General features: G+C 39.7%; 1 protein-coding gene across 1 annotated transcript in view; it reads right to left on the bottom strand.

Moving 5' to 3' along the window:
• The window catches only part of RCL1 (RNA terminal phosphate cyclase like 1), a 119,583-nt gene that overhangs the window by 64,459 nt on the left and 28,871 nt on the right, over window positions 1-26,253 (bottom strand). Inside the window, exon 5 of the mRNA XM_053702552.1 lies at window positions 4,806-4,930. Coding sequence (XP_053558527.1) covers window positions 4,806-4,930 — 125 coding nt within the window. The remainder of the gene's footprint in view (window positions 1-4,805; window positions 4,931-26,253) is intronic.

Genomic DNA, 26,253 nt, shown 5'->3' with positions numbered 1-26,253 from the left:
ACAACTTTTGGAAGAAAACCAGGTTTAGTACGTAAAACCACCTTATCTGCATGGAACACCAGATAAGGAGGAGAACACTGCAGAGCAGATAATTCTGAAACTCTTCTGGCAGAAGAAATTGCAACCAAAAACAAAACTTTCCAAGATAATAACTTAATATCAACGGAATGTAAGGGTTCAAACGGAACCCCCTGAAGAACTGAAAGAACTAAGTTGAGACTCCAAGGGGGAGTCAAAGGTTTGTAAACAGGCTTAATTCTAACCAGAGCCTGAACAAAGGCTTGAACATCTGGCACAGCTGCCAGCTTTTTGTGGAGTAACACAGACAAGGCAGAAATCTGTCCCTTCAAGGAACTTGCAGAGAATCCTTTCTCCAATCCTTCTTGAAGAAAGGATAGAATCTTAGGAATCTTTACCTTGTCCCAAGGGAATCCTTTAGATTCACACCAACAGATATATTTTTTCCATATTTTGTGGTAAATTTTTCTAGTTACAGGCTTTCTGGCCTGAACAAGAGTATCAATAACAGAATCTGAGAACCCTCGTTTTGATAAGATCAAGCGTTCAATCTCCAAGCAGTCAGCTGGAGTGAGACCAGATTCGGATGTTCGAACGGACCTTGAACAAGAAGGTCTCGTCTCAAAGGTAGCTTCCATGGTGGAGCCGATGACATATTCACCAGATCTGCATACCAAGTCCTGCGTGGCCACGCAGGAGCTATCAAGATCACCGACGCCCTCTCCTGATGGATCCTGGCTACCAGCCTGGGGATGAGAGGAAACGGCGGGAATACATAAGCTAGTTTGAAGGTCCAAGGTGCTACTAGTGCATCTACTAGAGTCGCCTTGGGATCCCTGGATCTGGACCCGTAGCAAGGAACCTTGAAGTTCTGACGAGAGGCCATCAGATCCATGTCTGGAATGCCCCACAGTTGAGTAATTTGGGCAAAGATTTCCGGATGGAGTTCCCACTCCCCCGGATGTAATGTCTGACGACTCAGAAAATCCGCTTCCCAATTTTCCACTCCTGGGATGTGGATTGCAGACAGGTGGCAGGAGTGAGTCTCCGCCCATTGAATGATTTTGGTCACTTCTTCCATCGCCAGGGAACTCCTTGTTCCCCCCTGATGGTTGATGTACGCAACAGTCGTCATGTTGTCTGATTGAAACCGTATGAACTTGGCCTTTGCTAGCTGAGGCCAAGCCTTGAGAGCATTGAATATCGCTCTCAGTTCCAGAATATTTATCGGTAGAAGAGATTCTTCCCGAGACCAAAGACCCTGAGCTTTCAGGGATCCCCAGACCGCGCCCCAGCCCATCAGCCTGGCGTCGGTCGTGACAATGACCCACTCTGGTCTGCGGAAGGTCATCCCTTGTGACAGGTTGTCCAGGGACAGCCACCAACGGAGTGAGTCTCTGGTCCTCTGATTTACTTGTATCTTCGGAGACAAGTCTGTATAGTCCCCATTCCACTGACTGAGCATGCACAGTTGTAATGGTCTTAGATGAATGCGCGCAAAAGGAACTATGTCCATTGCCGCTACCATCAAACCTATTACTTCCATGCACTGCGCTATGGAAGGAAGAGGAACGGAATGAAGTGTCCGACAAGAGTTTAGAAGTTTTGTTTTTCTGGCCTCTGTCAGAAAAATCCTCATTTCTAAGGAGTCTATTATTGTTCCCAAGAAGGGAACCCTTGTCGACGGAGATAGAGAACTCTTTTCCACGTTCACTTTCCATCCGTGAGATCTGAGAAAGGCCAGGACTATGTCCGTGTGAGCCTTTGCTTGAGGAAGGGACGACGCTTGAATCAGAATGTCGTCCAAGTAAGGTACTACTGCAATGCCCCTTGGTCTTAGCACCGCTAGAAGGGACCCTAGTACCTTTGTGAAAATCCTTGGAGCAGTGGCTAATCCGAAAGGAAGCGCCACGAACTGGTAATGCTTGTCCAGGAATGCAAACCTTAGGAACCGATGATGTTCCTTGTGGATAGGAATATGTAGATACGCATCCTTTAAATCCACCGTGGTCATGAATTGACCTTCCTGGATGGAAGGAAGAATTGTTCGAATGGTTTCCATTTTGAACGATGGAACCTTGAGAAACTTGTTTAAGATCTTGAGATCTAAGATTGGTCTGAACGTTCCCTCTTTTTTGGGAACTATGAACAGATTGGAGTAGAACCCCATCCCTTGTTCTCCTAATGGAACAGGATGAATCACTCCCATTTTTAACAGGTCTTCTACACAATGTAAGAATGCCTGTCTTTTTATGTGGTCTGAAGACAATTGAGACCTGTGGAACCTCCCCCTTGGGGGAAGCCCCTTGAATTCCAGAAGATAACCTTGGGAGACTATTTCTAGTGCCCAAGGATCCAGAACATCTCTTGCCCAAGCCTGAGCGAAGAGAGAGAGTCTGCCCCCCACCAGATCCGGTCCCGGATCGGGGGCCAACATTTCATGCTGTCTTGGTAGCAGTGGCAGGTTTCTTGGCCTGCTTTCCCTTGTTCCAGCCTTGCATTGGTCTCCAGGCTGGCTTGGCTTGAGAAGTATTACCCTCTTGCTTAGAGGACGTAGCACTTGGGGCTGGTCCGTTTCTACGAAAGGGACGAAAATTAGGTTTATTTTTGGCCTTGAAAGACCTATCCTGAGGAAGGGCGTGGCCCTTACCCCCAGTGATATCAGAGATAATCTCTTTCAAGTCAGGGCCAAACAGCGTTTTCCCCTTGAAAGGAATGTTAAGGAGTTTGTTCTTGGAAGACGCATCAGCTGACCAAGATTTCAACCAAAGCGCTCTGCGCGCCACAATAGCAAACCCAGAATTCTTTGCCGCTAACCTAGCCAATTGCAAAGTGGCGTCTAGGGTGAAAGAATTAGCCAATTTGAGAGCACGGATTCTGTCCATAATCTCCTCATAAGGAGGAGAATCACTATCGATCGCCTTTACTAGCTCATCGAACCAGAAACACGCGGCTGTAGTGACAGGGACAATGCATGAAATTGGTTGTAGAAGGTAACCCTGCTGAACAAACATCTTTTTAAGCAAACCTTCTAATTTTTTATCCATAGGATCTTTGAAAGCACAACTATCTTCTATGGGTATAGTGGTGCGTTTGTTTAAAGTAGAAACCGCTCCCTCGACCTTGGGGACTGTCTGCCATAAGTCCTTTCTGGGGTCGACCATAGGAAACAATTTTTTAAATATGGGGCATTTCAGAACCATTATCATCAGCGTCCTCATGCTCTTCAGTATCTAAAACAGAGCAGTCGCGCTTACGCTGATAAGTGGGCATTTTGGCTAAAATGTTTTTGATAGAATTATCCATTACAGCCGTTAATTGTTGCATAGTAAGGAGTATTGGTGCGCTAGATGTACTAGGGGCCTCCTGAGTGGGCAAGACTCGTGTAGACGAAGGAGGGAATGATGCAGTACCATGCTTACTCCCCTCACTTGAGGAATCATCTTGGGCATCATTTTCAGTGTCACATAAATCACATTTATTTAAATGAGAAGGAACCCTGGCTTCCCCACATTCAGAACACAGTCTATCTGGTAGTTCAGACATGTTAAACAGGCATAAACTTGATAACAAAGTACAAAAAACGTTTTAAAATAAAACCGTTACTGTCACTTTAAATTTTAAACTGAACACACTTTATTACTGCAATTGCGAAAAAGTATGAAGGAATTGTTCAAAATTCACCAAAATTTCACCACAGTGTCTTAAAGCCTTAAAAGTATTGCACACCAAATTTGGAAGCTTTAACCCTTAAAATAACGGAACCGGAGCCGTTTTTAACTTTAACCCCTTTACAGTCCCTGGTATCTGCTTTGCTGAGACCCAACCAAGCCCAAAGGGGAATACGATACCAAATGACGCCTTCAGAAAGTCTTTTCTATGTATCAGAGCTCCTCACACATGCGACTGCATGTCATGCCTCTCAAAAACAAGTGCGCAATACCGGCGCGAAAATGAGGCTCTGCCTATGATTAGGGAAAGCCCCTAAAGAATAAGGTGTCTAAAACAGTGCCTGCCGATATTATTTTACCAAAATACCCAGATTAAATGATTCCTCAAGGCTAAATATGTGTAATATATGAATCGATTTAGCCCAGAAAATGTCTACAGTCTTAATAAGCCCTTGTGAAGCCCTTATTTACTGTCTGAATAAAAATGGCTTACCGGATCCCATAGGGAAAATGACAGCTTCCAGCATTACATCGTCTTGTTAGAATGTGTCATACCTCAAGCAGCAAAAGACTGCTCACTGTTCCCCCAACTGAAGTTAATTCCTCTCAACAGTCCTGTGTGGAACAGCCATGGATTTTAGTAACGGTTGCTAAAATCATTTTCCTCTTACAAACAGAAATCTTCATCTCTTTTCTGTTTCAGAGTAAATAGTACATACCAGCACTATATTAAAATAACAAACTCTTGATTGAATAATAAAAACTACAGTTAAACACTAAAAAACTCTAAGCCATCTCCGTGGAGATGTTGCCTGTACAACGGCAAAGAGAATGACTGGGGTAGGCGGAGCCTAGGAGGGATCATGTGACCAGCTTTGCTGGGCTCTTTGCCATTTCCTGTTGGGGAAGAGAATATCCCACAAGTAAGGATGACGCCGTGGACCGGACACACCTATGTTGGAGAAATAAAAATTAACACTTCTGAAAGCATTCTTACTGAAAAATGTATGGATGTATGTTTATTTAACTGCAATGGCGTCTAGAACTTCATTTGTAAAAAGCAATTTACTCACAGACAAGCCTTCGACATTTAAAAAAATAAATCATGAAGGATACGCCACACCTCTGATACGTTTGATTTTACCAGGATCAGTCAGTTGAATTGGTCTTATGACTTTCCTTATTGGACAGGAGAAGAGTACTTCCCCACCACCACCAGGTGGAGCCCCTCTTTTGACTATCTGAGAAGCAAAAAAAAAAAAAAAGTGTAGGTTATTGCACTTGAAAATTATTATTCAGTAATCGCACTGCTTTTCATACCAGTCCTCAAACCTCCCTAAAAAGGGCATAATTGCAGGTTTACCTTGAGTGAGAGCAGTTAAAAATAACCATGTTTACTAATAAGCTGATTAATTCCCCTGTCTTCTAGTTCAGGACGGTATCCTCAAAATCTGTCCCGTTAGGGAGATCTGAGGATATATTTGAAAACCAGGTTTGTACCCTAAAATTAAAACTTATAAAAGCTTATCTAAACCACACCATGAAAGACAAATTACACCTATCCAAAGCACAAAATAATTGAGGAAGAGATTTAACAAGTGTTTAACAATAATTTGTGAAATACATTGAAAAACGTCAGTATTAACTAACGTAAACCAGATGGTCAGTAAAATCAGCCAATTAAAAAGGTCCGGAGTAGAACACTGTAAATATTTAATGTGCTTATTTTGACAGTTATAAATAACTTACAAGTGACATAAAATAAAGAGGTGTGTACTTGCAAATCATGGAATGAGAAACTGCACTCTTGATATGGATAACACATTTCTTACATTGGTAAGGGCAGAAAACATATGCAGAGTATAAAACCAAATTGCCTTTAGTTATGTTAACCATATCTATAAAAAAAAAAAAAAAAAAAAAAAAGTATTAAAGGGATATTAAACACCAAAAATGTTATTGTTTATAAAGATAGATAATCCATTCCTCAGTTTTGCATAACCAACATTGTTATAGAAATATACTTTTTACCTAAATTACCTTGTATCTATCTAAACTTTTGCTGACTGTCTCCTTATCTCGGATATTTTGACAGACTTGCATTTCAGGCAATTAGTGATGACTCTTCACGTGCGTGAGCACAGCGTTATCTATATGAAACACATGAACCAATGCTCTCTAGCATTGTGAAAAACTGTCAGATGCATTGAGATGAGAGGCAGCCTTCAATGGATTAGAAATTAGCATATGAGCCTACCTAGGTTTAGCTTCTAACTAAGAATAACAAGAGAACAAAGCAAATGGGATAATTAAAGTAAATTAGAAAGTTGTTTAAAATGACATGCCCTATCTGAATCGTGAAAGTTTAAATTTGGACTTTACTATCCCTTTAAAATTTGTTTTATATAAAAACACCTATTGGGGGGAAAAACAAGCAAACATGAATTTAAGCTCAAAACAGCTCCTATTGTAATTGTGAATTAGTTCAAAAAACCATTTCAGATACAAACATTTATTAATTCATATTATCACCATCACGTTGTAGAATGATATATACATCTATGTTTTAACAAACAAATTACTCAAGAGATATATATATTCGTATTTTATGGTTATGCCCTTAGCCTAAAGGACGTCTACAGACATTTTACTTTTCACTTTTTTAGGACACTAAGTTTCTTTTTAAGTTTACAACTACTCCTGTCTTATGTGCAACCCAGAAATAAAATAGGAGTCATAATTTGGATTGTTTATATAAAATCAGGTGATTTGGGGCTATGCTTTTCTTGATATAGTGCCGAGCTTGTTATTTACACCTAGAACTAGATTGATGGCATTTGTTATATGAATTGATGTGACTATTACCTGTTTGCACAATTTTTAGCGGATCGCTTGCTATTGCCGATATATGTACTATAGATAAATGTGTAAGGTTGTGTCCTTTTACTGATATAGTCTTTAGTCCTTTCGCCTTTTTTTTTCTTCTATTTTTAATTCATTGGAATATGTACCAAATTTAACCTCTAAGTATATATCCGTTATTAGTGGATTAGATATGTTTCCCCCTAACCTTATAGATGGTTATTTACCATTGCATATAGATATTCAAGATATATATGTTAAAATCAAGTCCAAGCTTACTTTGTTGAGCGGCCCCTTGCATTGGTGGAGAACTAACAAAGATAAATATCCCACCTTTGTGAAATTGGCAAAACCCTACTTAAGCATCTCAGGCACCGCAACACCATCTGAGCGCCTCTTATCTGCTGCAGGCAAAATAGCTTGCAAAAAAGAGCCAGCCTCAGCCAGGAGCATGTGGACATGACATTTTTGCCTTTAAATGCAAAGTTTCTGAAAGTGTGAATAACAGAATGTTATAAACAGTGATAGTTTACCTTTTCTAGTTCTACCTCTTTTCAAACAGTTTGTGGTTTTGTTTTGCTTAAATTATAAAAATTTGTTCTGCTGCTTACAAAATTGGACCAACAGATGTTTTTCTGCAAAATTTTAGTCAGAAGTTTATATTTATAACATTCAGTATGTGGATTTTATTTTAAATATAGGAAAAAAATTATTTAATTTTTATCCGATTAGTCGGAAAAAAAAAAAAAAAAAAAAAATCGGCCGATTAATCTATTATGAAAATAATAGTTGCAGCCCTAATAAACAAAATTTAATTATTATGAGCTGAATGTTAACTTTTGGGAAAAAAAAAGAGGTTCTAACTCTAATACATACTGCAACATTTATGCTGTTTTAACGCTTCTTGCTTTTATTAAGATATTATTGCAATGTAACAGTTAGCAATATGTTACTTTTCACATTGTATGTACATGATTATATCATTTGAAAACCTCAATAAAAATATTAAAAAAAAAAAAATACAAACTTACCTGTGAACTAAAAATAAAACCTAAGCTAGCTACAATATAACTATTTACTAACTACCTAGTTAAAATACAAAACTTACCTGTGAAATAAAAAAAATCCTAAGATTACTATATCTATCTATCTATCTATATATATATCTCTATCTATATATATATATATATATATATATATCTCTATCTATATATATATATCTCTATCTATCTATCTATCTATCTATCTATCTATATATATATATATATATATATATATATATATATATCTATATATGTATTTATACAGATTACCCACAGTTAGAAAAGTCATAACGTACAAGACTAATAAGCTTGTATGTTAATACAAGTTTCATGTAACACCACCTTAGGAAAAGAGCAAACTAAAAAATGTTATGATGTAAAAGCACAAAGCAAGCTTAAAACAAAGTGAATAAACTTTCATGAATTAGTGCCCATTTTTTAAAAACAGGGGCACTTTCATTCATGAAAGTTTACATTGCAGCATATTTTTACACTTACCTTTCACTTCGGCGACCCTCCCGCTCACAGCTCCTCTGTACTTAAGTCACCAATGATGAAAACTGGCTTTGAAAACCGGCCGTGATTGGAGAAAGCCCGTTTGGTCATTGCTGTGTAATTACAGCATGAGAAGTGGGTGGAGGATCGGCGATCCGGCTTTGCTCAACAAAACAGCAATGTAAACATTTGTGAATGAAAGTGCCCCTGTTTTTAATATTTTTAAAAACTGTGCACTAATTTATGAGAGTTTACAGACCCAAGAAATTCAGGAAAAAGGAGTATATCCTCAGTAAATGGCTGATGCATTCTTTTTACAAGGGACAATCAAATCAACTGTACCTAGAAGCCTGTGGTATATCAGAATCATACAAAATCAGTGTGGATAACATTCAAATAGGATAGTTTCTATTTAAGATACATAATCTAAAAGGTTATTCATCCTGAAATAGTTTTTAATAACAAGATGCTTTATATTCATGGCTGTAATGTTTACATTGTTTGGTAAATTCATTCCATTAATCCATTCACAATGTCATGCTCTCCCAGAGGTTTCTGTCCGTTTATTTTGGGCATTGTTTTCTATCTTGACGATATCACTTATTATTGGTTTTGGAATTCTTAAAACTATAAATATGTGTTTGCAGAAATAACATGCAAAATAAACATACAGAGTTAAGAAATAAAAGGGACATAATCATAACAAAAACTTTTTGGGTTTTAGATAGAGCATACATTTTTTAGATTTACTTCTATTATCAAATGTGCTTCATTCTCTTGGTATCCTTTGATGAAGAGCAATGCTGAACACACTGGGAGAGACATTGACAAACAGCTAGCTCACAGTAGTGAATTGCTTCTGCAACTACCTATGTATGCTTTTCAACAATTGATACCAAAAGAGCAAAGCAAATTAGGCAAGATAAGTTTGACTTTACGGTCCCTTTAATGCAATTGCTCCCCTGCAAATCTATGCACAGAATCAACAGAATCAACCCATTCTAAGTTTAAAGAAGCTCAATGAAAAGATTGTTTGGAGTGGAATAGATCGGCACATGGAGCGAAGCGTGAGGAGGGAGGGGCAAGTATTAAAGAGCTAAGGTTACTGTTTTAGTTAAATAAAACTATTTAAAGTGCTATTATTAAAGGGGCAGTAAAAGCTACAAAATATTATTATATAATTCTGCACTATGAATGATTAACTTAAGCTGGAGATAGTTCACCTCCTAATTTCCATTATCCATCTATGCATATCTAATGATATATAACCAAAATCAGTCTTGGTCTGCTATAAACAAGGGCGGGGGGGTATCTGTGAGCCTTCCAAATAAAATTGGTTATAGCTCCCAAACCTCTATAGCAGATCATGGCATGATGATATCTGGTGTTAACATAATGGTGCCCTATAGAAGATTCCTGCTTACTAATCTGGTGAGAAGCCAGGGATAGTATAAGCAGCCCAGGGGAATAATATAGCATAAAGAGCCTCCACCTATACTTCAAATAAGTCCAGAGAGGGAACCCAGCTATGTCCACTGTATGATGGACAGAACTAGGAATGAGGAAGTGATGTTATCGTTATATAGGTAAACTAGTCCTAAAGCCAGTGTACACGGGCCAATTTTTTAAGTACTGCGGTTCCAACCCTTGCTCCCTCTCTTTCCCCCCTCTTATGCGCTCTCTCCCCCCCTCTCTTTTGATTTCTCTCTCTCCCCCCCTCTCTTTTGAGCTCTCTCCCCCCCCCCTCTTTTGATTTCTCTCTCTCCCCCCCTCTCTTTTGAGCTCTCTCCCCCCCCCCTCTTTTGAGCTCCCCCCCCCTCTTTTGAGCTCCCCCCCCCTCTCTTTTGAGCTCTCTCTCCTCCCCCCCTCTCTTTTGAGCTCTCTCCTCCCCCCCCTCTCTTTTGAGCTCTCTCTCCTCCCCCCCCTCTCTTTTGAGCTCTCTCTCCTCCCCCCCCCTCTCTTTTGAGCTCTCTCTCCTCCCCCCCCCTCTCTTTTGAGCTCTCTCTCCTCCCCCCCCTCTCTTTTGAGCTCTCTTCCCCCCCCCCCCTCTCTTTTGAGCTCTCTTCCCCCCCCCTCTCTTTTAAGCTCTCTCTTCCCCCCCCCCTCTCTTTTGCTCGCTCTCCCCCCCTCTCTTTTGAGCTCTCTCTCCTCCCCCCCCCCTCTCTTTTGAGCTCTCTCTCCCCCCCCCCCTCTCTTTTGAGCTCTCTCTCCCCCCCCCCTTCTCTTCCTTCCATCAGCGCTATCGCAAAAGGATCCCTTATGCACTGCAGGAACTCGTAAGCTGGCCGGCTTCCCTAGTGTTACTCATTTTCAGGGTCTGCACAGGGAGCGCTAGGGAGATGCCAGAGTCCTGAAGGAGGCATAGGCAGAGTGCAGTATGGTGGATATTTCTTCCGTCTTAGGATAAATGTGGCCCTTTCTGCCAGTGCCTAGGCTCTTCATTACGCTCGTGGTCAGTGTACAGAGTGAGTTTTTTTTTAAGCTGCAGAAACCCTTCAGCTTGACGGCTCCTCAGCGGTATTGGAGGGGGTAAGAGCCTTATACCGGTGTGGGAGGGGCTCCAGGCTAATGTATTAGGTGCATTCTAATTTAAACTATTAAATTTCAGCCTCTCTCAATCAGCTTGCATGCTGTGTACCTTGCGCTCCCTATCTCGCGCCAGACCTCACAGCTGTCACTGACCTCAGCTTGTATGCTGTGTAGCTCGCACCCCCTATCTCGCGCCGGCTGCTTCTCACGCGGTAGACCTCACAGGTGCCACTGACCTCGCTCCAAGCCACCACCGATTTTAATGTTAAGGCCAGGTATGTTTGTCTCTACTGCGCATGACTGCATCTGACAAACATACCTGGCCTTTTATTATATAGGATGGGCCATGGTTATTTCTGTCCATGCCCCACTCTAGGGGGGTTGGGATGGACATCTCACATGGTAAGTATTAACTAGGTAGGGCGAAGTTGTTTTTGGTTTTCAAAAAATATAAAGTAATTGTCAAATAGGTTACAATTTTCTCTGACTAAACTTACACTACTTCTATGTGTATGTATATACAAACTATAGCTAAAGTTGTACTGTCCTCTCACCATACTCGCAAGAAAAACTAAATACCAACTGATGTGGATGGTAAGCCAGAAAATATTTGTTTTATTAAAAAAGGACCCAGTAAATACAGTAGACTTGCATAATCATCAAATGCGTGATAAAAAGACAAATGCAGTAGCACATTCTTAACTTCAAATTAGTAAAAAAATTTCTAAAAAATGTCAGTTATGTCTATTTCCACTCCCACTGCATCATGTGACAACCATCAGCCAATCACAAATGCATAAATGTATATTCTGTGCATTCTTGCACATGCTCAATAGGAGCTGGTGACTCAAAGTGTAAATATAAAAAAGCTGTGCACATTTTGTTTATGGAAGTAAATTGAAAAGTTGTTAACAATCGCATGATCTATCTGAACCATTAAACTTTACTTTTGACTTGAGTGTCTCTAATGTTTTTGTAATGTACCAATTAACAGCATGGAGACAGATAACAGCTGGTTAATGTCACAAGTAAATGATGATTTCCCTAAGACACTGCACTAAGGGATTAAAGGGACATTAAACCCAACATTTTTCTTCTTTCATGATTCAGATCGAGAATACAATTTTAAACAACATTCCAATTTACTTCTATTATCTCATTTGCATTATTCTTTAGATAGACATGTGTGTCAATAAAAACATAATTTATGTAAGAACTTACCTGATAAATTAATTTTTCATATTAGCAAGAGTCCATGAGCTAGTGACGTATGGGATATACATTCCTACCAGGAGGGGCAAAGTTTCCCAAACCTCAAAATGCCTATAAATACACCCCTCACCACACCCACAAATCAGTTTAACGAATAGCCAAGAAGTGGGGTGATAAGAAAAAAGTGCGAAGCATAAATATAAGGAATTGGAATAATTGTGCTTTATACAAAAAAAATCATAACCACCACAAAAAGGTGGGCCTCATGGACTCTTGCTAATATGAAAGAAATGAATTTATCAGGTAAGTTCTTACATAAATTATGTTTTCTTTCATGTAATTAGCAAGAGTCCATGAGCTAGTGACGTATGGGATAATGACTACCCAAGATGTGGATCTTCCACGCAAGAGTCACTAGAGAGGGAGGGATAAAATAAAGACAGCCAATTTCGCTGAAAAAACATAATTTATGCTTACCTGATAAATTCCTTTCTTCTGTTGTGTGATCAGTCCACGGGTCATCATTACTTCTGGGATATAACTCCTCCCCAACAGGAAATGCAAGAGGATTCACCCAGCAGAGCTGCATATAGCTCCTCCCCTCTACGTCACTCCCAGTCATTCGACCAAGAATCAACGAGAAAGGAGAAACCAAGGGTGAAGTGGTGACTGGAGTATAATTTAAAAGATATTTACCTGCCTTAAAACAGGGCGGGCCGTGGACTGATCACACAACAGAAGAAAGGAATTTATCAGGTAAGCATAAATTATGTTTTCTTCTGTTATGTGTGATCAGTCCACGGGTCATCATTACTTCTGGGATACCAATACCAAAGCAAAAGTACACGGATGACGGGAGGGATAGGCAGGCACATTATACAGAAGGAACCACTGCCTGAAGAACCTTTCTCCCAAAAATAGCCTCCGAAGAAGCAAAAGTGTCAAATTTGTAAAATTTGGAAAAAGTATGAAGCGAAGACCAAGTTGCAGCCTTGCAAATCTGTTCAACAGAGGCCTCATTCTTAAAGGCCCAAGTGGAAGCCACAGCTCTAGTAGAATGAGCTGTAATTCTTTCAGGAGGCTGCTGTCCAGCAGTCTCATAGGCTAAACGAATTATGCTACGAAGCCAGAAGGAGAGAGAGGTAGCCGAAGCCTTATGACCTCTCCTCTGACCATAGTACACGACAAACAGGGAAGACGTTTGTCGAAAATCCTTAGTTGCCTGCAAGTAGAACTTGAGGGCACGAACTACATCCAGATTGTGTAGAAGACGTTCCTTCTTTGAAGAAGGATTTGGACACAAGGATGGAACAACAATCTCTTGATTGATATTCCTGTTAGTGACTACCTTAGGTAAGAACCCAGGTTTAGTACGCAGAACTACCTTGTCTGAGTGAAAAATCAGATAAGGAGAATCACAATGTAAGGCTGATAACTCAGAGACTCTTCGAGCCGAGGAAATAGCCATTAAAAACAGAACTTTCCAAGATAACAATTTTATATCAATGGAATGAAGGGGTTCAAACGGAACACCCTGTAAAACGTTAAGAACTAAGTTTAAACTCCATGGCGGAGCAACAGTTTTAAACACAGGCTTGATCCTAGCTAAAGCCTGACAAAAGGCCTGGACGTCTGGATTTTCTGACAGACGCCTGTGTAACAAGATGGACAGAGCTGAGATCTGTCCCTTTAATGAGCTAGCCGATAAACCCTTTTCTAAACCTTCTTGTAGAAAGGACAATATCCTAGGAATCCTAACCTTACTCCAGGAGTAACCTTTGGATTCGCACCAGTATAGGTATTTACGCCATATCTTATGGTAAATCCTTCTGGTAACAGGCTTCCTAGCCTGTATCAGGGTATCAATAACCAACTCAGAAAAACCACGTTTTGATAAAATCAAGCGTTCAATTTCCAAGCAGTCAGCTTCAGAGAAGTTAGATTTTGATGTTTGAATGGACCCTGTATCAGAAGGTCCTGTCTTAGAGGTAGAGACCAAGGCGGACAGGATGACATGTCCACTAGATCTGCATACCAAGTCCTGCGTGGCCATGCAGGCGCTATTAGAATCACTGATGCTCTCTCCTGTTTGATTTTGGCAATCAATCGAGGAAGCAGCGGGAAGGGTGGAAACACATAAGCCATCCCGAAGTTCCAAGGTGCTGTCAAAGCATCTATCAGAACCGCTCCCGGATCCCTGGATCTGGACCCGTAGCGAGGAAGTTTGGCGTTCTGGCGAGACGCCATGAGATCTATCTCTGGTTTGCCCCAACGTCGAAGTATTTGGGCAAAGACCTCCGGATGAAGTTCCCACTCCCCCGGATGAAAAGTCTGGCGACTCAAGAAATCCGCCTCCCAGTTCTCCACTCCCGGGATGTGGATTGCTGACAGGTGGCAAGAGTGAGACTCTGCCCAGCGAATTATCTTTGATACTTCCATCATTGCTAGGGAGCTTCTTGTCCCTCCTTGATGGTTGATGTAAGCTACCGTCGTGATGTTGTCCGACTGAAACCTGATGAACCCCCGAGTTTTTAACTGGGGCCAAGCCAGAAGGGCATGGAGAACTGCTCTCAATTCCAGAATGTTTATTGGCAGGAGACTTTCCTCCTGATTCCATTGTCCCTGAGCCTTCAGAGAATTCCAGACAGCGCCCCAACCTAGTAGGCTGGCGTCTGTTGTTACAATTGTCCAGTCCGGCCTGCTGAATGGCATCCCCCTGGACAGATGTGGCCGAGAAAGCCACCATAGAAGAGAGTTTCTGGTCTCTTGATCCAGATTCAGAGTAGGGGACAAGTCTGAGTAATCCCCATTCCACTGACTCAGCATGCACAATTGCAGCGGTCTGAGATGTAGACGTGCAAAGGGAACTATGTCCATTGCTGCTACCATTAAGCCGATCACCTCCATGCATTGAGCTACTGACGGGAGTTGAATGGAATGAAGGACACGGCATGCATTTAGAAGCTTTGTTAATCTGTCTTCTGTCAGATAAATCTTCATTTCTACAGAATCTATAAGAGTCCCCAAGAATGGAACTCTTGTGAGAGGAAAAAGAGAACTCTTCTTTTCGTTCACTTTCCATCCATGCGACCTTAGAAATGCCAGAACTAACTCTGTATGAGACTTGGCAGTTTGAAAGCTTGAAGCTTGTATCAGAATGTCGTCTAGGTACGGAGCTACCGAAATTCCTCGCGGTCTTAGTACCGCCAGAAGGGCACCCAGAACCTTTGTGAAGATTCTTGGAGCCGTAGCCAATCCGAATGGAAGAGCTACAAACTGGTAATGCCTGTCTAAGAAGGCAAATCTTAGATACCGGTAATGATCTTTGTGAATCGGTATGTGAAGGTAAGCATCCTTTAAATCCACTGTGGTCATGTACTGACCCTTTTGGATCATGGGTAAGATTGTCCGAATAGTTTCCATTTTGAACGATGGAACTCTTAGGAATTTGTTTAGGATCTTTAAATCCAAGATTGGCCTGAAAGTTCCCTCTTTTTTGGGAACCACAAACAGGTTTGAGTAAAACCCTTGTCTTTGTTCCGACCGCGGAACCGGATGGATCACTCCCATTAATAACAGATCTTGTACACAGCGTAGAAACGCTTCTTTCTTTATCTGGTTTGTTGACAACCTTGACAGATGAAATCTCCCTCTTGGGGGAGAGAATTTGAAGTCTAGAAGGTATCCCTGAGATATGATCTCTAGCGCCCAGGGATCCTGAACATCTCTTGCCCAAGCCTGGGCGAAGAGAGAGAGTCTGCCCCCCACTAGATCCGGTCCCGGATCGGGGGCCCTCGGTTCATGCTGTCTTTGGGGCAGCAGCAGGTTTCCTGGCCTGCTTGCCCTTGTTCCAGGACTGGTTAGGTTTCCAGCCTTGTCTGTAACGAGCAACAGCTCCTGGAAGTTGATGCTGCTCCTGCTTTGAAATTCCGAAAGGGACGAAAATTAGACTGTCTAGCCTTAGCTTTGGCTTTGTCTTGAGGCAGGGCGTGGCCCTTACCTCCTGTAATGTCAGCGATAATTTCTTTCAAACCGGGCCCAAATAAAGTTTGCCCCTTGAAAGGTATATTAAGTAATTTGGACTTAGAAGTTACATCAGCTGACCAGGATTTTAGCCACAGCGCCCTACGTGCCTGAATGGCGAATCCATAGTTCTTAGCCGTAAGTTTGGTTAAATGTACTACGGCCTCCGAAATGAATGAATTAGCTAGTTTAAGGACTCTAAGCCTGTCCGTAATGTCGTCCAGCGTAGCTGAACTAAGGTTCTCTTCCAGAGACTCAATCCAAAATGCTGCCGCAGCCGTAATCGGCGCGATGCATGCAAGGGGTTGCAATATAAAACCTTGTTGAACAAACATTTTCTTAAGGTAACCCTCTAATTTTTTATCCATTGGATCTGAAAAAGCACAGCTATCCTCCACCGGGATAGTGGTACGCTTAGCTAAAGTAGAAACTGCTCCCTCCACCTTAGGGACCGTTTGCCATAAGTCCCGTGTGGTGGCGTCTATTGGAAACATCTTTCTAAATATTGGAGGGGGTGAGAACGGCACACCGGGTCTATCCCACTCCTTAGTAACAATTTCAGTTAGTCTCTTAGGTATAGGAAAAACGTCAGTACTCGCCGGTACCGCAAAGTATTTATCCAACCTACATAATTTCTCTGGTATTGCAACAGTGTTACAATCATTAAGAGCCGCTAAAACCTCCCCTAGTAATACACGGAGGTTTTCCAATTTAAATTTAAAATTTGAAATATCTGAATCCAATCTGTTTGGATCAGAACCGTCACCCACAGAATGAAGCTCTCCGTCCTCATGCTCTGCAAGCTGTGACGCAGTATCAGACATGGCCCTAGTATTATCAGCGCACTCTGTTCTCACCCCAGAGTGATCACGCTTGCCTCTTAGTTCTGGTAATTTAGCCAAAACTTCAGTCATAACAGTAGCCATATCTTGTAATGTTATCTGTAATGGCCGCCCAGATGTACTAGGTGCCATAATATCACGCATCTCCCTGGCGGGAGATGCAGGTACTGACACGTGAGGCGAGTTAGTCGGCATAACTCTCCCCTCGCTGTTTGGTGAAATTTGTTCAATTTGTACAGATTGGCTTTTATTTAAAGTAGCATCAATACAGTTCGTACATAAATTTCTATTGGGCTCCACCTTGGCATTGGAACAAATGACACAGGTATCTTCCTCTGAAGTTTAACACACTAGCAATAAACTTGCAACTTGGTTACAATCTTATTTAACAAAAACGTACTGTGCCTCAAAGAAGCACTAAACGATTAAATGACAGTTGAAATAATGAACTGAAAGACAGTTATAGCATCAATCCTTAAAAACAACACAACTTTTAGCAAAGGTTTGTTCCCATTAGTAAAGTAACAATAATTAAATTTGAAACATAAAAATTACAGAGCAACGTTTTTAATCACAGTCAATATATAAGTCTCACAGCTCTGCTGAGAGAATCTACCTCCCTCCAAAGAAGTTTGAAGACCCCTGAGTTCTGTTAGAGATGAACCGGATCATGCAGGAAATACAAGAGTAACTGACTGGAAATTTTTGATGCGTAGCAAAGAGCGCCAAAAACGGCCCCTCCCCCTCACACACAGCAGTGAGAGAGAAACGAAACTGTCACAATTAAAACAAGCAACTGCCAAGTGGAAAAATAATGCCCAAATATTTATTCACTCAGTACCTCAGAAAATGCAAACGATTCTACATTCCAGCGAAAACGTTTAACATGATAAATACCTATTAAAAGGTTTAATGTACTTTTAACAGAGTAATTCCGGTGAAATACCATCCCCAGAATACTGAAGTGTAGAGTATACATACATGTCATTATAACGGTATGGCAGGATTTTCTCATCAATTCCATTCAGAAAATAAAAACTGCTACATACCTCAATGCAGATTCATCTGCCCGCTGTCCCCTGATCTGAAGCTTTTACCTCCCTCAGATGGCCGAGAAACAGCAATATGATCTTAACTACTCCGGTTAAAATCATAGTAAAAACTCTGGTAGATTCTTCTTCAAACTCTGCCAGAGAGGCAATAACACGCTCCGGTGCTATTGTAAAATAACAAACTTTTGATTGAAGTTATAAAAACTAAGAATAATCACCATAGTCCTCTCACACATCCTATCTAGTCGTTGGGTGCAAGAGAATGACTGGGAGTGACGTAGAGGGGAGGAGCTATATGCAGCTCTGCTGGGTGAATCCTCTTGCATTTCCTGTTGGGGAGGAGTTATATCCCAGAAGTAATGATGACCCGTGGACTGATCACACATAACAGAAGAAATAATCCACACCCAAAATAAAGTTTAAATCTTATAATGAAGAAAACTGAAATTATAAGCAGAAGAATCAAACTGAAACAGCTGCCTGAAGTATTTTTCTACCAAAAACTGCTTCAGAAGAAGAATACACATCAAAATGGTAGAATTTAGTAAAAGTATGCAAAGAAGACCAAGTTGCTGCTTTGCAAATCTGATCAATCGAAGCTTCATTCCTAAACGCCCAGGAAGTAGAAACTGACCTAGTAGAATGAGCTGTAATCCTTTGAGGCGGAGATTTACCCGACTCGACATAAGCATGATGAATTAAAGATTTCAACCAAGATGCCAAAGAAATGGAAGAGGCCTTCTGACCTTTACTAGAACCGGAAAAGATAACAAATAGACTAGAAGTCTTTCGGAAATTCTTAGTAGCTTCAACATAATATTTCAAAGCTCTAACTACATCCAAAGAATGCAATGATCTCTCTTTAGAATTCTTAGGATTAGGACATAATGAAGGAACCACAATTTCTCTACTAATGTTGTTAGAATTCACAACCTTAGGTAAAAATTTAAAAGAAGTTCGCAACACCGCCTTATCCTGATGGAAAATCAGAAAAGGAGATTCACAAGAAAGAGCAGATAATTCAGAAACTCTTCTAGCAGAAGAGATGGCCAAAAGAAAACAAAACTTTCCAAGAAAGTAATTTAATGTCTAGCGAATGCATAGGTTCAAACGGAAGAGCTTGAAGAGCCCCCAGAACCAAATTCAAACTCCAAGGAGGAGAAATTGACTTAATGACAGGTTTTATACGAACCAAAGCTTGTACAAAACTATGAATATCAGGAAGAATAGCAATCCTTCTGTGAAAAAGAACAGAAAGAGCAGAGATTTGTCCTTTCAAGGAACTTGCAGACAAACCTTTATCCAAACCATCCTGAAGAAACTGAAAAATTCTCGGAATTCTAAAAGAATGCCAGGAAAAATGATGAGAAAGACACCAAGAAATGTAAGTCTTCCAGACTCGATAATATATCTTCCTAGATACAGATCTACGAGCCTGTAGCATAGTATTAATCACAGAGTCAGAGAAACCTCTTTGACTAAGAATCAAGCGTTCAATCTCCATACCTTTAAATTTAAGGATTTGAGATCCTGATGGTAAAAAAGGACCTTGTGACAGAAGGTCTGGTCTTGACGGAAGAGTCCACGGTTGGCAAGAAGCCATGCGGACAAGATCCATATACCAAAACCTGCGAGACCATGCTGGGGCCACCAGCAGAAAAAAAAAAAAACGAGCATTCCTTCAGAATCTTGGCGATTACTCTTGGAAGAAGAACTAGAGACGGAAAGATATAAGCAGGATGATACTTCCAAGGAAGTGACAATGCATCCACTGCTTCCGCCTGAGAATCCCTGGATCTGGACAGATACCTGGGAAGTTTCTTGTTTAGATGAGAAGCCATCAGATCTATTTCTGGAAGTCCCCACATTTGAACAATCTGAAGAAACACCTCTGGGTGAAGAGACCATTCGCCCGGATGTAACGTTTGGCGACTGAGATAATCCGCTTTCCAATTGTCAATACCTGGGATATGAACCGCAGAGATTAGACAGGAGCTGGATTCCGCCCATACCAGTATTCGAGATACTTCTTTCATAGCCAGAGGACTGTGAGTCCCTCCTTGATTGATATATGCCACAGTTGTGACATTGTCTGTCTGAAAACAAATGAACGATTCTCTCTTTAGAAGAGGCCATGACTGAAGAGCTTCTGAAAATTGCACGGAGTTCCAAAATATTGATTGGTAATCTCACCTCCTGAGATTTCCCAAACCCCTTGTGCTGTCAGAAACCCCCATACAGCTCCCCAACCTGTCAGACTTGCATCTGTTGAGATCACAGTCCAGGTTGGAAGAAAAAAGAAGCCCCCTGAACTAAACGATGGTGGTCTGTACCACGTCAGAGGGTGTCGAACAATCAGTTTTAAAGATATTAAATGAGATATCTTTGTATAATCCCGGCACCACTGGTTCAGCATACAGAGCTGAAGAGGTCGCATGTGAAAATGAGCAAAGGGGAACACGTCCAATGCAGCAGTCATAAGAACCTAGAATTTCCATGCATAAGGCTACCGAAGGGAATGATTGAGACTGAAGGTTTCGATAAACTGAAACCAATTTCAGACGTCTCCTGTCCAACAGAGACAGAGTCATGGACACTGAATCTATCCGGAAATCTAAAAAAAGGTTACTCTTGTCTGAGGAATCAACAAACTGATTGGTTAATTGATCCTCCAACCATGTTCTTGAAGAAACAACACTCATAAAAAGCTGGAAAGGATCTTTCCATTGAAAATGAGCAAAGGGAATTGAATCCAATGCTGTTAAAACTTCTATGCATATATAGCAACTGAAGGAAATAGAGACTGAAGGTAATAGAGACTAAAGGTACCGACATACGGAACCCAATACAAATTGTCCTTTGTCTGATAGAGACAAAGATAGTGACAAACGATCTGGAAACCTTGCATGAGGAATCAAGAGCTTTTGAAAAAAAGATCCTCTAACTATGTCCTGAAGAGCAAATGAAACATATGAGAATCCGCATCCTCAGGAAATAATCTGAATGAAAACAGAAAAATGAAGAATATGCATTTATTGTATCTAAAGAAAACAAATAATGCTATCAATGACCACAAAAGGCAGAATAGTTTGAATAAAACTCCAAAACCCCAGAAGATTCCAGGTCTGAGCAGCGCTTGAACCCCATGGGTACCCAGCCATGCTTCCACAGTATCCAAAATATATAGGACAGAAACACACTGAAAGAAAGTGTTAGCCTTACTGGAATAAAATCAAAGAAATTTGGACAAAATAGAACCAAATAAATTTCAAAGAAGTCTTAACCTGCCCCTTACCAGCCAAGCTGGAATACGGCACGTGCATCGCAACATTAGGGAGCCAATTTCGAACCCCAATTAAAAACATGTTACTTGGGAAAGAACTCAGGATTCGTTCCTTAATAAGAACAACCAAACTAGTATAAGCATAAAGTTTTAGTCTTAGAACTCAATCTTGAAGCCCATAGTAACAGTTAAGAATTGAATCCAATTATAATTGATTATCTTAGAACAAAAGAAATATGGATTTTCTTTTTTTTTTTTTTTTTAAATCACAGAATTCTTCTAGATAAAATAGCTAAAGACATAGATTAACCCTCATTTGCAAATATATTCAATAAAATGAAGACACAAATGAAATCATTAGCATGATAGTCCAGATTAAAGGACCAGTCAAAACAGAGGACTTGCAAAATGCAACGGCACCTAGTCTAGTAAATGTTGTCCCTTAACAATGCTAAAATAAATCATGATCTGATACTTTATCTTAAAGTAAACAGAAAAAATGAAGCAATTGCAATATCACAGGACAAAGAAAAGTACCTGAAACTAAATCATTTTCCAAAAATAAGATACAACTATATAAAGGAAAATAAATACTATTTTGCTATAAAAAACAATAGCATAATTAGTAGGAGTAGAAATCACAGAAGAATAAAAAGGCAGAAATAGTGTCAGCTAGTCTTAAAGAACTAGTTACCTTAATATCCAAAATAATCAACACCTCTTCAACAAAGAACACATGTACTTTAATAAAAAAGTAGATTTGTTAGTGTCAATATCTGAAAGAGAAAAAAAACATCATCAGAGAAGGATAAATCAGTATGTTGTTGGTCATTTGAAACTTCAATAATTAAAAAAGAAGTGAAAAAGACCTAAAAATCGTATTAGAAGGCACGAAGTCAGACATAGCCTTAATCAGAAAAAATATTTCTTATAAATCTTCTAAACATTTCTTGCACTTAAGAATGGAAATGTATAAAGCATAAATACTAATGGAATCTGCATGTAAAAGTATATCATAATAACTTATTACAAACCATAGCTAAAGATAAACATTTATAACATTTAAAATAAATGAACTTAGCTTTGGTAGAACTGAAACTCAGTTAAAGGGCCATAATACCCAAATGTTTAAACATTTGAAAGTGATGCAGCATAGCTGTAAAAAGCTGATTAGAAAATATCACCTGAACATCTCTATGTAAAAAAGAAAGATATTTTACCTCAAAAGTTCCTCAGTAGCCACCTCCCTTTGTAAAGGATTTCTAAGCAGCATTTTAGTGTGTTTGTCCTGGGACATCTGAAGGGACTAGCATTGTGCACTCTCATATTATTTCACCAATCAGGTAAAGGAAGCTTACTATGAAATCTCATGAGAGTTAAGTCAAATCTCATGAGATCACAGTAAGAGTTCATGACCTCAGCACTGCTGATGCTGATTGGCTGCTGTTCATTTCTTCATTTTTTTTTTTTTTTTTTTACCTGCAGCTGGGAGCAGCTGAGTATAACTTTGTACACAGAACTTACTCTGCTGAGCTGAGGAGATTGTGAGGTAAAATATCTTCCTTTTTTACATAGAGATGCTCAGGTGATATTTTCCTGTCAGCTTTTTACAGTTATACTGCATCAGTTTCAAGTGATTTAGCATATGAGTATTATGTCCCTTTAAGCGTTTTTCCAGAAGTGGCTTCTGACTCAGGGACAAACGGAGACATCTTGCAATATGTAATAGAAAAAACAACATATAAAACAAAATTGATCAAATTCCTTAAATGACAGTTTCAGGAATGGGAAAAAATGCCAGTGAACAAGCTTCTAGCAACCAGAAGCAATAAATAATGAGACTTAAATAATGTGGAGACAATAGGGACGCCAAAAATGACGCCACATCCGGAACGCTGACACTTTTGGCGCAAAAAAAGTCAAGAAAATGACGCAACTTCCGGCGACACGTATGACGCCGGAAACAGAAAAAAAAAAATTTGAGCCAAAGAAGTCCGCGCCAAGAATGACGCAATAAAATGAAGCATTTTCAGCCCCCGCGAGCCTAATAGCCCACAGGGGAAAAGTCAAATTTTAAGGTAAGAAAAAAATTGATTCATTCATATGCATTATCCCAAATATGAAACTGACTGTCTGAAATAAGGAATGTTGAACATCCTGAGTCAAGGCAAATAAATGTTTGAACACATATTTAGAACTTTATATAAAAGTGCCCAACCATAGCTTAGAGTGTCACAGAAAATAAGACTTACTTACCCCAGGACACTCATCTACAAGTAGTAGAAAGCCAAACCAGTACTGAAACGAGAATCAGTAGAGGTAATGGTATATATAAGAGTATATCGTTGATCTGAAAAGGGAGGTAAGAGATGAATCTCTACGACCGATAACAGAGAACCTATGAAATAGACCCCGTAGAAGGAGATCATTGAATTCAAATAGGCAATACTCTCCTCACATCCCTCTGACATTCACTGCACGCTGAGAGGAAAACCGGGCTCCAACCTGCTGCGGAGCGCATATCAACGTAGAATCTAGCACAAACTTACTTCACCACCTCCATGGGAGGCAAAGTTTGTAAAACTGAATTGTGGGTGTGGTGAGGGGTGTATTTATAGGCATTTTGAGGTTTGGGAAACTTTGCCCCTCCTGGTAGGAATGTATATCCCATACGTCACTAGCTCATGGACTCTTGCTAATTACATGAAAGAAAGATTAGTTTCGTTTTGATTAGTTAATTTAGTTTCGACAAATAAGTTTATTTTTATTTTTTTATTCTTTCTGGCAACTTAGTTGCACCGACTGGTCCTTGGCTGAGAGCTGTTGCATTATTACATTAAGGTTATGTATCCTATTTAAAAGGGAGATATTTTTTTTACAAAAATCTCAGCTCTGAGGGTTATATTTGCCATAGTCTGAGTCTCCCTGTAAGATCTCGCTATTTTGGCTTCTATGGCTGTCTATATCATATAGCTTTTGTGTGGCCCTGAGACAGCTGAGAAGCTAAACCAAGAATGAAGGTATAAGCCCTTTATTGCCTTTAGTTCTCCTAGGACTGCTAGTATATAAATTACACTATACTTATAACCAAACTCTAGTCTATGCATATGGGCATGGAACCATCAGACCTGTAAGTTTACACAGAGGACTAGCCTATCACCAAGACACGCATAATTTTCTTTTTTAGTTGTTTCATTGGTTGCTGGGTATAGGGCCCATGCCCGAGCGACAGGGTACAACTGTCTAGGAAGTAGGCTATATTCTTTTATTTATATTGGTGCTAGTAGGCCTGTTCTCTGGCATTTGACCACAGCAGATGGTAATGGTTCCCAGTGGTACTCAGACTGCGGACTCTTTCTCTTAGTCCCTACAGCACCATGGTAATATCTGCTCAATTGATTGTAATGTATATAGTGTTTGCTTCCCTTAAATTAAAAGCATAGCTAATTTCTATTTATACTTCTAACCCCTATAATAATCTACAACTGTGTGGCTATAGAATCAAGTTTAATATTTATGTTGCGCCAATAATAATAATCTATGTTTTTGTATATCCCCCACCCCACCCATCAGCACACTCTGGCATCTGTAGTTATGCCATGAGTGTTTCAGTACGAGAATATTAGGAAAAAGTGCTAGGGGAGGCTGGCCCTATACTAGTGCTATTATGTATAGTCCCCCTCCTCATAATTTTGTAAATGAGCTACTTAACCGGGGTCAGGGTTGCTACCATAGATTTCTAGAATCTCTCATGCAGGGTGCAGCATTGGCCCTTCTTTTAGCGAGCTTGATCCAATATATCTTCAGATTATCCAGGTGCCCTTAAAACTTTCAAAATAGATATGGCGTTCTGATTACTAATTTGTTTACCATCCACAAAATATCACCTCCCCCCTACACACTATAATAAACCTCCTATACCAGGAGGGTTAAATACACGGTTTGTCTCGTCTATACCGCACCCTAACTCCCTTTCTTATAAGCATATCTTGTAGAACAACATAACATTGACCCTATCCTACCACCCAAGCTCAATCCCCCCTACACACTATAATAAACCTCCTATACCAGGAGGGTTAAATACACGGTTTGTCTCGTCTATACCGCACCCTAACTCCCTTTCTTATAAGCATATCTTGTAGAACAACATAACATTGACCCTATCCTACCACCCAAGCTCAACAAGATTGTTTATCCCTTTTTTTGCATATACTAAAATAAATAAATATATATATATATATATATATATATATATATATATATATATATATATATATATATATATATATATATATTATTATTATGAGCTGAATGTTAACTTTTGAAAAAAAGAGGTTCTAACTAATACATACTGCAACATTTATGCTGTTTTAACGCTTCTTGTTTTTATTGTTAAGATATTATTGCAATGTAACAGTTAGCAATATGTTACTTTTCACATTGTATGTACATGATTATATCATTTGAAAACCTCAATAAATATATTAAAAAATAAATACAAACTTACCTGTGAACTAAAAATAAAACCTAAGCTAGCTACAATATAACTATTTACTAACTACCTAGTTAAAATACAAAACTTACCTGTGAAATAAAACCTAACATTATTAAAAATAAAATCCTAAGATTACTAAAAATTTAAAACTACAATTACAAAAAACAAACAAAAAAGAAAAAAACAACACTAAGTAAAAAACCCTAATCTATAATAACTACCAAGGGCCCTTTGTAGGGCATTGCCCTAAAGTTAACAGCTCTTTGCTAAAAAAAGAGAAATAAACACCCCCTAACATTACAAACCCCCACCTCCCAAAATAACAAAAAAAAACCTAATCTACCCTATGCCTTGAAAAGGGTAGTTGTATAGGCATTACCCTTAAAAGGGCAGTCAGCTCTTTTTCGGCCCATAAAAGCCCTAATCTTTATAATATATATATATATCTGATAAATTTCTTTCAAGATATGGAGAGTCCACGACGTCATTCAATTACTAGTGGGAATATCACTCTTGGCCAGAAGGAGGCGGCATAGAGCACCACAGCAAAGTTAAGTAACAAAATAAGAACACAAAAAGGTGTAGAGGTGCCTGAGGTTTAGTCAAAAATAACTGTCTTAATAAAGGATGGGGTTGTGGACTCTCCATATCTGGAAAGAAAGAAATTTATTAGGTAAGCATAAATTCTATTTTCTTTCCTAAGATGTGGAGAGTCCACAACGTCATTA

This window comes from Bombina bombina, chromosome 2, assembly GCF_027579735.1.
Source record: "Bombina bombina isolate aBomBom1 chromosome 2, aBomBom1.pri, whole genome shotgun sequence".
In the NCBI taxonomy this organism is placed as follows: Eukaryota; Metazoa; Chordata; class Amphibia; order Anura; family Bombinatoridae; genus Bombina; species Bombina bombina.
This window is presented reverse-complemented; position numbering and strand designations above follow the sequence as displayed.